Below are 11,085 nucleotides of genomic sequence, written 5' to 3' on the forward strand. Positions count from 1 at the left end.
CAGTATACCCTAGAACCAAACATGGGTTCTATTTTCAAGTACAAAAATGTGTTCTTTAGCCGTACTATCCGAATGTGTGTAGCGCAGACAATTTTGATGGATGTAATGATTATTGATAGGGGATGGCTTCGGAATTTGGATATTTGTCGAAATGGTACTGTGAATAAAGTACATTTCAACAATATTGGAAGCATTCAACAGTTAATTATATGTAGACAAACAGTCTTGAAATTTATTGTTTCCAGTATCATTGTTGAGTATTTATTTAATTTTTTAATAAAACTAAACCACGCCGAAACATTTTTACTTCAATTAGTTTAGTTATCAATATGAGATCAATGATTATCTCCTTGGAGAGTCGATTTCTGTTGCTGATTTTGAAGCAAATACTCCTTGAACAATGTGCCTAGGCTGGAGAATTTTGAAGTTGTTAGTGAAGATGATATTCTAAAATGTGTGAAGGCTATCAAGTCTGACTCTGTTGGTGATGATGGAGTAAATATTCCTTTCGTTAAACTCATACTTCCACTAATGATAACCCAGCTAACTCATATTATAAACTGGTGCTTTGTCACTTTTACTTTTCCTCGCTGTTGGAAAATAGCGAGAGTTCTTCCAACGGTTAAGAAGCGTGACTAATTCTCCAACTGATGTTAGACCGATAAGCATCCTACTTTGCCCCTCTAAGATCTTTGAGAAGATCATTGAGCAGCAGATCTTAAGTCATATTTCACTTAACAATTCGCTGTTTGAAAAACAATCGGGTTTCAGAGCAAATCATTGCTGCTCTACTGCAATGGTTAATCTTCTTGAAGATGTTAGGGTGAAATAAATCTCTTCTGCTTACTTGACTTTACAAAGGACTTTGACAAAGTGAAATACAGTATTCTAATCTTGAAAACTTCTTGGTGACTATGTATCTGACAAATCACAAAGGGTTTTTTTCTGGGGGGAAATCCTCAGCTCTCAGACCTGTTACGCAAGGAGTCCCACTGGGTTCGATTCTTGGTCCAATACTCTTTTGTATGTTCATCAATGATCTGCCTGCGTGTTTTTCGCATTCTTCGGTACACCTGTATGCTGATGATGTTCAACTCTAACTTGCGAGGCCTTTTCATCAGCTCAATGAACTGTCCCTCTCCATCAACGAGGATCTTAACCAAATTAATGCGTTGTCCATTGCAAATGGCTTATTTTTAAATCCGTCCAAGACCTTAGTCATTCCAATTTCGAAGAAAAAGTTCAATCTCTATACTCTGCCTAATATTTGGCTAAGTGATCGTTTAATTAAAGTAGTGGATCAGTGCACCAGCCTTGGATATACTATTGATCGTCATCTGTCAAGCTATAGACACACCAATTATGTCATTGGTCGCATTTATGGATGCTTACGTAAACTTTGGCCCTCAGCATACTTTACCCCGGTTGAAACTCGACGTAAACTAATAATTGCTTTAGTAGTTCCCCTCGTATCATATGCGGAAATAGTGTACAGTGATCTTGATTCACTATCCAAACAAAAACTGCAAGTTGCTTTCAATGATGCTGTTCGTTACGTCTATGGGCTACGTAGATATGACCATGTTTCGGAATTTTCTAAAAATCACACTGCAGCAATACATAAACGCAAGAAACTGTTTATTTTTACATAAATTAATTCATAAACGGTGATTTTTTAAGAGCTTGAGAACTTTTTTTTTAAAAAAAAACGCATAAAATTTGAAAAATCTCATCGATTCTTTATTTGAAACGTTAGATTGGTCCATGACATTTACTTTTTGAAGATAATTTCATTTAAATGTTGACCGCGGCTGCGTCTTAGGTGGTCCATTCGGAAAGTCCAATTTTATGTAACTTTTTCGAGCATTTCGGCCGGAATAGCCCGAATTTCTTTGGAAATGTTGTCTTCCAAAGCTGGAATAGTTGCTGGCTTATTTGTGTAGACTTTAGACTTGACGTAGCCAGACAAAAAATAGTCTAAAGGCGTCAAATCGCCATTCGTCCATTCCTTGAGATGAATTGTTGTCCGAAGTTTTCCCTCAAAATGGCCATAGAATCGCGAGCTGTGTTGCATGTAGCGCCATCTTGTTGAAACCACATGTCAACCAAGTTCAGTTCTTCCATTTTTGGCAACAAAAAGTTTGTTAGCATTGAACGATAGCGATCGCCATTCACCGTAACGTTGCGTCCAACAGCATCTTTGAAAAAATACGGTCCAATGATTCCACCAGCGTACAAACCACACCAAACAGTGCATTTTTCGGGATGCATGGGCAGTTCTTGAACGGCTTCTGGTTGCTCTTCACTCCAAATGCGGCAATTTTGCTTATTTACGTAGCCATTCAACCAGAAATGAGCCTCATCGCTGAACAAAATTTGTCGATAAAAAAGCGGATTTTCTGCCAACTTTTTTAGGGCCCATTCACTGAAAATTCGACGTTGTGGCAGATCGTTCGGCTTCAGTTCTTGCACGAGCTGTATTTTATACGGTTTTACACCAAGATCTTTGCGTAAAATCTTCCATGTGGTCGAATAACACAAACCCAATTGCTGCGAACGGCGACGAATCGACATTTCACGGTCTTCAGCATCACTCTCAGAAACAGACGCAATATTCTCTTCTGTACGCACTGTACGCTTCGTGTGGTTGGTTTAATGTCCAATAAAGTAAACTGAGTGCGAAACTTGGTCACAATCGCATTAATTGTTTGCTCACTTGGTCGATTATGTAGACCATAAATCGGACGTAAAGCGCGAAACACATTTCGAACCGAACACTGATTTTGGTAATAAAATTCAATGATTTGCAAGCGTTGCTCGTTAGTAAGTCTATTCATGATGAAATGTCAAAGCATACTGAGCATCTTTCTCTTTGACACCATGTCTGAAATCCCCCGTTATCTGTCAAATACTAAAACATGAAAATCCTAACCTCAAAAAAATCACCCTTTATCTAATCATTGTCAAATAAATGAAATATCAATGGAAATTAATAATAGACAATACCTATCTAAGCTAAGCTAAGAAAACACTATCGTTTTGACGATATCACTTTGACAATTATAGTCTTACTTGTAGTGAGACTCTCGTCGAATGCTATCGTCTATCAATGATCGTTTTACGGAATGACCCCTCAAAACAAAATTTTTGGAAATATGATTTACCAATTTTGAGATGAACTTTATTTTAAAGACACTCGTTTTAGACACATTGAATTAAGTGTTAATTATCTCATACAATGTAATAGAAAAGCTTGGCTCTTGAATAAGACTCCAAATTTTTCCTCGTACAGCATTACAAAATTTGTTTTTAAACCCTTTTCAAAATATATTTAACCCCAAAATTGTTTGATTTTTGGTCTTAACAATCTATGCGATGTCTTTTTTTTTTAACTTCCCATAGGAAGTTATTGTAATGGGTCCGATTTGTCAAATTGAAAATGTTGACATTTCTCGACGTTTCAAGGTCCCTAGAGTCCTAGAGTCGAAATAAAATATTTTTAGATTTTTAGAACGTTCGCGACGTTTTTTTCGTTGTCCATAGCTCAAGAACCAGAAGAGATATCGATTTCAAAAAAATTTTGTTATACAGATAATAAAGCAGAAAGATACAGAAAGGGCTCTCAAGAAAATTGCGTGGGTGGTTTTTTTTTATCATAGCAGTTTGAAAAAAAGGTGAAAATCCTATAGTGTATCGAAGCAGGGGGACAGCATGCCCCCATTTTACAGATCCCACTGTTGCATACCACCAAACTCGCACCTACCATTGTTACTATAAAAACAAGACCAGTCAAGCAAAAAAACAGAATTAAATTAAAATAGTAGTTGTGGTTATTTTCAATTTTCTCAAGAACTAAAAGACATAAAATCATCTAGTTTTCAGTTTTTGATCAAAAACAAATAAAAGCAATAAATTAATCTTGAACTATTGAAAAATTACACTTTAACCCTTTTTTTTTACTTTTTTTTGCACAAATTTTGTAAAAACAAGCTAATAAACAAAAATGTTGGCTTTAAGAAAAGGTATAAAACTTAATTGTAAGTATTACCGTTATTTTTTAATTATTTTTATTTATTTATTTATAAATATTGACAATAATCTATTGTTAACAATTTTCTTAAGAGCGCTAGCATCAAATTACTTTCGGCTCTAATAAAAAGGGTAAAAAACCCATAAGTTATGTTTGATAGTTTTATAATATATGTATAATATAAATGTATAATAAAAATAATATGTTGCATGTATGTTTGATGTATTTATGGTTATATATGTATGTAATTATATTTTTATTTTGTGTTTGAGAAGAAATTTATCTATTAATTCAATATTGTTTTTATTTGGATCTTGAAGAAGTTGAAGGATGTTATATTGGTGCTGGTTGGTTCCTTGAGGATCTTCGGAAAGATAGCATGAGCCCAATAGATGACTTAATGTGATGGAGTTGTTGCATTTTGGGCATATCGGGGGAGGCTCCTTTTTTAAAAGGTGTTGATGAGTAATGTGGGTGTGCCCAATACGCAGCCGAATGAAATTGGTTATTTTAAGCTTTTTTTGTATTGTAAGGGAAAATTGGTTTTATTCTGTTGGGGTTAATTTCTTGGTAATGGTGTATATAACGAGACCAGAATTTCTTATTTTATTTATTATTAATCCATTAAAATCTTTTCTAGTGAAAGATTCAAATAGAAATGTTAGGGAGTTGTGGGCTGGATTCGCAGACTTGTCAGCGAGTTCGTTTCCTTCAATATCAACATTATTTTTTTTTTCCATTTAATGTACATATTTTTTTAAATTGTCCCTACCGCCTAAACGGGGGGAGAAGTATTGTATTAAGCCCCTCTACCAAAAACCGTTATTATATCTTGTCGCCAAAGTTATCGTACTCGTGCCGTATATTTAAAAAAAATCCATTTAAGGGTTTTTTTATAAATCAAAAAAATTGAAAATTTGTCACCTCCAAAATTTTAAGACCAAAATATGATTTCATTTCCAAAACAGTTTTGTGCAACGAAAAATAATGTTTTTAACATCTGATAAAAATTTGATAAAAATGGAATTAACAGTTTTTTTTATAAAAAATAAAAATCTAAAAAAAAACATTACTCAAAGTTGGTGAAAATTGAATATCGATTCAGATATCTTTCCAAAAACTTGAAATTTGGGCTTCAAACTTATTTTATCTTATAAGAAATATTGTTTTCAACATTCTTAAAAATGTTGAGAAAAATCGAATTGACAGTTTTTCTACAAAAAATAAAAACCTAAAAAATGATTTTTGACTCAAATATCTTTTCAAAACTTTGAGATATTTGCTTTAATTTACTTTTATCTTTTAAAAAATATTGTTGTTAACATTCAGTAAAATTTTGAAAAAAAAATCGAACTGACAGTTTTTTTTTACAAAAAATAAAAGTCTAAAAAAACAATACTAAAATTTGGTAAAAATTTACTTTCGGCTCAAATAGCTTTTCAAAAATTAAAAATCTGCAAAAAATAGTACGCAAATTTGGTAAAAATTGATACGAGTACATATAGACAAACTTTTAAGCAAGACAAATCGATAGACGGGATGGGAAGTTATCGTTTAGTAAGTTTTTTTTGGACAGTCCTTTAAAAATTTATCTTTAGAATCACAACGAAAATATGAACCTTTTCTCGTTTGGGATGAGGACATGAAATTGCAAAATGCCCTACATTAACATTTGAGCAATTGTAACCCAGACTCTTTTTTTTAAAAATAAATACTGACTTAATTCTCTTGTCTTATTTAATACCTATAAGTTCTATATTGGAACTGCTTTTGAAGTGAAAGGCAATTTTTGTTTTTAAAACAAATACTTTGTGTTAATTATTTTGTTTTATTTTTCTTCTTTGTTTTGTCATCTTTATTACATTTTAATTCATTGTCACTTATGAGTGAACTCACAATTGAGGTAATTAATTACATTTTTTATTTTAGTGTTATTTCTAAATTCTTATAATTTTTGTTTAATTTTTTTATTTATTATAATATTTATATATTGCTTATATGCTGGTTATATTTTTAAAAGTTTTTTTGATTTACTTGTTTTTTGTTTTAACTTGTTCAATTATTATTATATTATTAACAATTTATAATCGATTGCATGTGATATGATATTTCGAAGTGTATGGTGCTTGAGAAGCTTGTTTTATATTTATTTATTATTTATTCTATATAAAACACAAAATAAGCATTATTAGCTGAAGTGTGAGTTCTAAGAAAACAAATATGTATTATTCAAATTACATTATATAAATAAAACTTTACATAAGAAAAAACAAAACGATGGAAACACTTAGACATTTTTTTTATTGTTTTTGTTTTTCTAATAGAATTTCCTTATGTGCACTTTTGGATATAATACGTTTTTAGAGTGTTTCAAAAACAATTTCGTTTGGCTTCTATTCACAAGAAAGTAATACAAAAATATACAATTTACTTTTTTTTGTTTAGTAATATTTTATTTTTTTATTATTCTTATTTATATTTTAAAAAATACAAGCATTCAGATTGAAATACAACTTAATTTTTAAATAAAAAAAACCTACTTCTATTTTGTTTAATATTATATTTACATATTTTTAAACATAATATTTTTGTTTTTTTTTTAATTTCTCTTGAATTATATTTTTAAATAAAAATACGACTTGAGCGAGGACACATGTTTTCTTTTTTCTTTATAATAATAAACAAAAAATAAAAATAAATAACATTATTAAGAGAAAAATAAAATAAAAAATGGATCAAAAAGGTGGTGGAATAATTGAGCAAGGAACTTCTGAATGAACTCTGATGTTATCCTGACAGCTAAGGCAGATGTTTACAGTCTACGACATGACATGAAGATTTTTTTACTTTTGTTTTTTATTAAATTTAAATTTTCGAAATACTGGAGGATAAATAAATCATTTCTTTTCCACCTGTAAATGTGATTCAGGAACTTTTGAATGATTTGAAATTTGAATTTGTTCTTCTAAATCTTTCCTTTTTGTCAATTGGAGAAGTTGTTAATCGATACAAAATATTTAATTTTTAATTAATAAATTTAAATTTTTGTTAAGTTAGATTCTCGTGTTTTATTTGTTTTCTGTTTTTTCATCTTATTCTAATTATAATAAAATAACTTACTGATGCATGAAAGAAAAAGTAAATCCAAAAAGATTTATGTATGATTTGACGAAAAACAATACAAAACTGAACGAAAGAACGAATAACGAAAAATATCAATTTCAGCAGCTTAACGGTTATTGGCAATCAAAACGAAGAAGAGTACATAAATGAAAATGGTTCTCATTCAAAACCGAGAGAGAGAAAGAGAGATATTTTATATATTATTAAGAATGATAATTTTGTTTTTTAATCTTAACGAATAACTAAAATAATAACACTCGCTTATGACTTGTTAATAATAGTATAGTAAGTTTACTTTCGCTCTGGAATGGACGCTTCATTATTCTGTTTATTCCTCTTGCGATCTTTTCGAGCTTTGAGGAATAATGCCTGCATTTCTGGAGATAGTCGGGAAATACGTTCGGCGTACTTTCGCATCTTCTCTCTGTTTTGTTTCTTCTTTTCTTCTTCCAATTTCGCTGCTTCTTCGATTTGTTCTAACTTCTTTGTCTCTTTAGCGAGTTTTTCTTGGAATTTCTCCATCTTCTTTCTTCGGAGTTCTTCCCTTCGTTCTAGTTCTTGTTTTTCGGCTTCTTCTTTTCGTTTCTTCTCTTCGATATCACTTTGAAGCTCTTGTTCGTGAATTAAACGATCCTTCTCCTCTTGCTGTCTTAGTTCTTCTTGGAGACGTTTTTCTTCGGCTAATTCAGCTTTCAAGGCTTCTTCACGACGTCGGATTTCTTCTTCGCGAGCTTTTTGAGCAGCTATGCGCTTGCGGTTTTCTTCTTCCAGGCGAGCAAGTTCTTTTTCTTGTCTCTTTCGTTCGATTTCCATTCGCTGAAGTTCAAGACGTTTTTCGTCCTCCTCTTGGAGACGCTTGAGTTCCTCTTGACGTTTGAGTTCTTCCTCTTCGGCGCGACGGCGATTCTCTTCGGCTGTTTGTTTTTCTTCCTCAAGTCTTCGCTCCCGCTCGGTTTGTTGTTGCTTGAGTCTCTCTTCGTACTCCAATTGCAGACGGGTTTGTTCGTGGAGACGTTCTTTTTGAATACGTTGCTCTTCTTCTTCACGTTGTTCCTTCAAGAGTTGCTCCTCTTGCTCCTGGCGTTCTTGTTCTTTTTTGGACATATTCAATTTGGCCTCGAGTTTTTGGCGTTCAAGTAAAGCTGCCTTATTCTGTTCCTCAATGAGTTTCTCTTCTTCGGCTTGTTTTTGTTTCAAGTTGGTAATTTCGATTTGTTCCTGCTTCTTGCGTTCCTCTTCCTGTTGTCTTCGCTCCTCCTCCTGTTTCTTTCGTTCATCCTCTTGCTTACGTTCCTCCTCTTGCTTCTTACGTTCTTCCTCCTCCTGCTTTCTCCTCAAGCGCTCTTGCTTGCGGCGACGGTGTTCAGCGCGTTTCTGATTCCTCTCAATCTTGCGTTTCTCTTCGATAAGTTCATCAAACTTCGTTTTAACTCGTTTACCTTGAGGTCTTGTCCTTGGCTTCGTCTGGGTGACCGTTTCGTTATCGCTTGATGGGGCGTTCGTAGGGTTTCGTGGTCGCTTGGTCGTTGTGTCCATGTAAGCTTGGGCGGCTTGTACATTGCTATTGTCTATAGCCATATCAGCGGGTATAAAGTCCATTGTGATGGGGAACATTGTAGCCGGAGTAGGTTTGCGATAATTCACGCCTTCATTGATCTCGTTGGTGAAGTAATTGGGAATGAACTGCACATTGATGTCATTATTGGATTCTTTTGGTGGTGGTGGTGCTGGTGCATGAGGTCGGCGACGTTGCTTAGATGGATCGGTTGAGCGTCTAGGAGGCATTGGGTAGTTCTCACTGCTGTCCAATGGCTTCAATCTTCGAGTTATTCTAGAATTATGGAGAAAATTAAAATACATTAATTCAATATTTTATTTTCAGGTAGAATCTGTGGATTTAGCTTTGAAGCTGCTGGATGAGAGCATAGTTCGAGGAAACAAAATCAAAGTTCAACGTGCTAAGTTCCAGATGCGTGGAGAATACAATCCATCGTTAAAGCCGAAACGGAAAAAGAAGGACAAAGAGAAGCTGATCAAAATGAAAGAAAAGTAAGTCATCAAATGTGTTCCAAAACAATTCATTCCGTAATAATTATAATTTTTCAAAAGGCTGTTTGACTGGCGCCCAGAAAAAATGAGAGGAGAACGCTCAAAGCACGAACGAACTGTCATCATCAAGAACTTATTCACGCCGGAACTCTTCGACAAGGAAGTGCAATTGATAATTGAGTATCAGAATGATTTGAGAGAAGAATGCTCGAAATGTGGAACTGTTAGGAAAGTTGTGATATATGATGTGAGTCTTGAGAGAAAACAGTTCTTGGGATAGAAATAATAATTTGGATCTTACTTTTACAGAGACATGCTGAAGGCGTTGCTCAAGTCAATATGGCTGATCCTGAACAAGCTGATTTGGTCATTCAAATGATGAATGGTCGCTTCTTTGGTCAACGAAAATTGACAGCGGAAACATGGGATGGAAAAACAAAATACAAGTAAGTCCTTTAGATCAATATGATGAGAAAAATCTGACGAGCAATTTCATTTAGGGTTGCGGAAACGGAAGAAGAAATCCAAGCCCGAATCAATAAGTGGGATAAGTACTTAGAAAAAGGTGAAGCTAATGAAAAAGATGATGATGACGATGACGAAACAGAAGACGATGAGAGCGCAAATGAATCAACTAAAATTAAAACTGATGAAAAGGAAAAAGTTGCACCTGTGGCAACAGCGTGAAAGATTTTTAACGCGGATCTGAGATAGAAAAATAAAGTGATGATATTCTATAAAAACGTTTTCTAACTTATTTTTAAAATGTTTTTTTTTTGATTCCAGAAATGTGGGGGGTAAGGCAGGAATTTATAAGTTCAGCAAGAGGCTTTAGCGAAAGATTTTTGTATATCTTTTGATCATTAGGAATTAAGAAAAGGGTTATAAAGGAGGTGTCAGTGTACAACCGTTTTAAAATCTTGAAAATTGCAAAGACAGAGAAAATAGAACGTGGTAAGACATTCCACATTCGCGCAGTACGGTTTAAGAAGTAACCTCTGAACTTTTCAGTACAATAGGAGTTGGACTCAAACGTGAACAGATTGGCATTTTTAGAAACGATAGTATTACAGTCAAACTGTTTAAAGGGAAGAATGCAACTGGCTCAAGGCTCACTTTAGCATAGTCCGTTAAAATTATGATAAAAATAAATGAGGCCGTTGAATAGAATACTGACCAAGAGACTTCAATAAGTTTCTGGAGCACCAGCTCAGAGATGTAAATTATACTCAAGATTTTAGCGTACATAAATGGGTTCTGTAGCAGAGAAATATTTCTCATTCCGTCTCAGAAAACCAAAACATCTTACGGCATTTTTCGATATGTTATCATTCCACAAGAGGTGGTTGTTGATACTCCGTTTCCTCGTGCCACTTCTAGACAGTGGCGAGTGGTGTATAACTCATTTTAACGATACAAGACACCGTTAAAATGAAGGTTTATAAAGGAGGAGTCAGTGTACAATTGTTTTAAAATCTTGAACATGGCAAAGACAGACAAAAACTCGTGGTAAGGTATTCCACATTCGCGCAGTACGGCAAAAGAAGTAACCTTTGAGCTACATAGTACGGCAGATTCAGAGCTCACTACTTCATAGTCCGTTAAAATAACGATGCAAAAGTTGAGGCAAGCAAATTTACGACGATGTTCGAGTGACACAATTTAGTTAATGACGATATAGTCATCAGACTTTGTTGAATACTGTTCAAGTGATTGCAGTAAGTTCCTAGAGTACCAGCCCAGGGATGTGAAGATTTGGAAATACATAAATAGGTTTTGTAGCTAGACTAGAAGAAAAGAAACATTTCTTTTAGAGTTTTAGAAAACCAAAACATCTAAGAAGACATTCCACATTCCAAGAGGTGGTTGCGGATATTCAGTTC

The 11,085-nt window shown here is 33.7% G+C and overlaps 2 protein-coding genes across 8 annotated transcripts in view; one reads left to right on the forward strand and one right to left on the reverse strand.

Moving 5' to 3' along the window:
* The window catches only part of LOC129947559 (uncharacterized), a 49,011-nt gene extending 39,060 nt beyond the window's left edge, over window positions 1-9,951 (forward strand). For all 5 annotated transcript variants that reach the window (XM_056058163.1, XM_056058162.1, XM_056058167.1 and 2 more), the window contains exons 4-7: window positions 9,036-9,202; window positions 9,263-9,449; window positions 9,512-9,648; window positions 9,703-9,951. In XM_056058163.1, the coding sequence (XP_055914138.1) occupies window positions 9,036-9,202; window positions 9,263-9,449; window positions 9,512-9,648; window positions 9,703-9,889 (678 nt within the window). In that variant the 3' untranslated portion in view covers window positions 9,890-9,951. The remainder of the gene's footprint in view (window positions 1-9,035; window positions 9,203-9,262; window positions 9,450-9,511; window positions 9,649-9,702) is intronic.
* LOC129947560 (trichohyalin) overlaps window positions 6,709-11,085 on the reverse strand; it is a 172,999-nt gene continuing 168,622 nt past the window's right edge. For all 3 annotated transcript variants that reach the window (XM_056058171.1, XM_056058168.1, XM_056058169.1), the window contains exon 8: window positions 6,709-8,984. In XM_056058171.1, coding sequence (XP_055914146.1) covers window positions 7,445-8,984 — 1,540 coding nt within the window. In that variant the 3' untranslated portion in view covers window positions 6,709-7,444. The remainder of the gene's footprint in view (window positions 8,985-11,085) is intronic.

Source organism: Eupeodes corollae, chromosome 2 (genome assembly GCF_945859685.1).
Source record: "Eupeodes corollae chromosome 2, idEupCoro1.1, whole genome shotgun sequence".
In the NCBI taxonomy this organism is placed as follows: domain Eukaryota; kingdom Metazoa; phylum Arthropoda; class Insecta; order Diptera; family Syrphidae; genus Eupeodes; species Eupeodes corollae.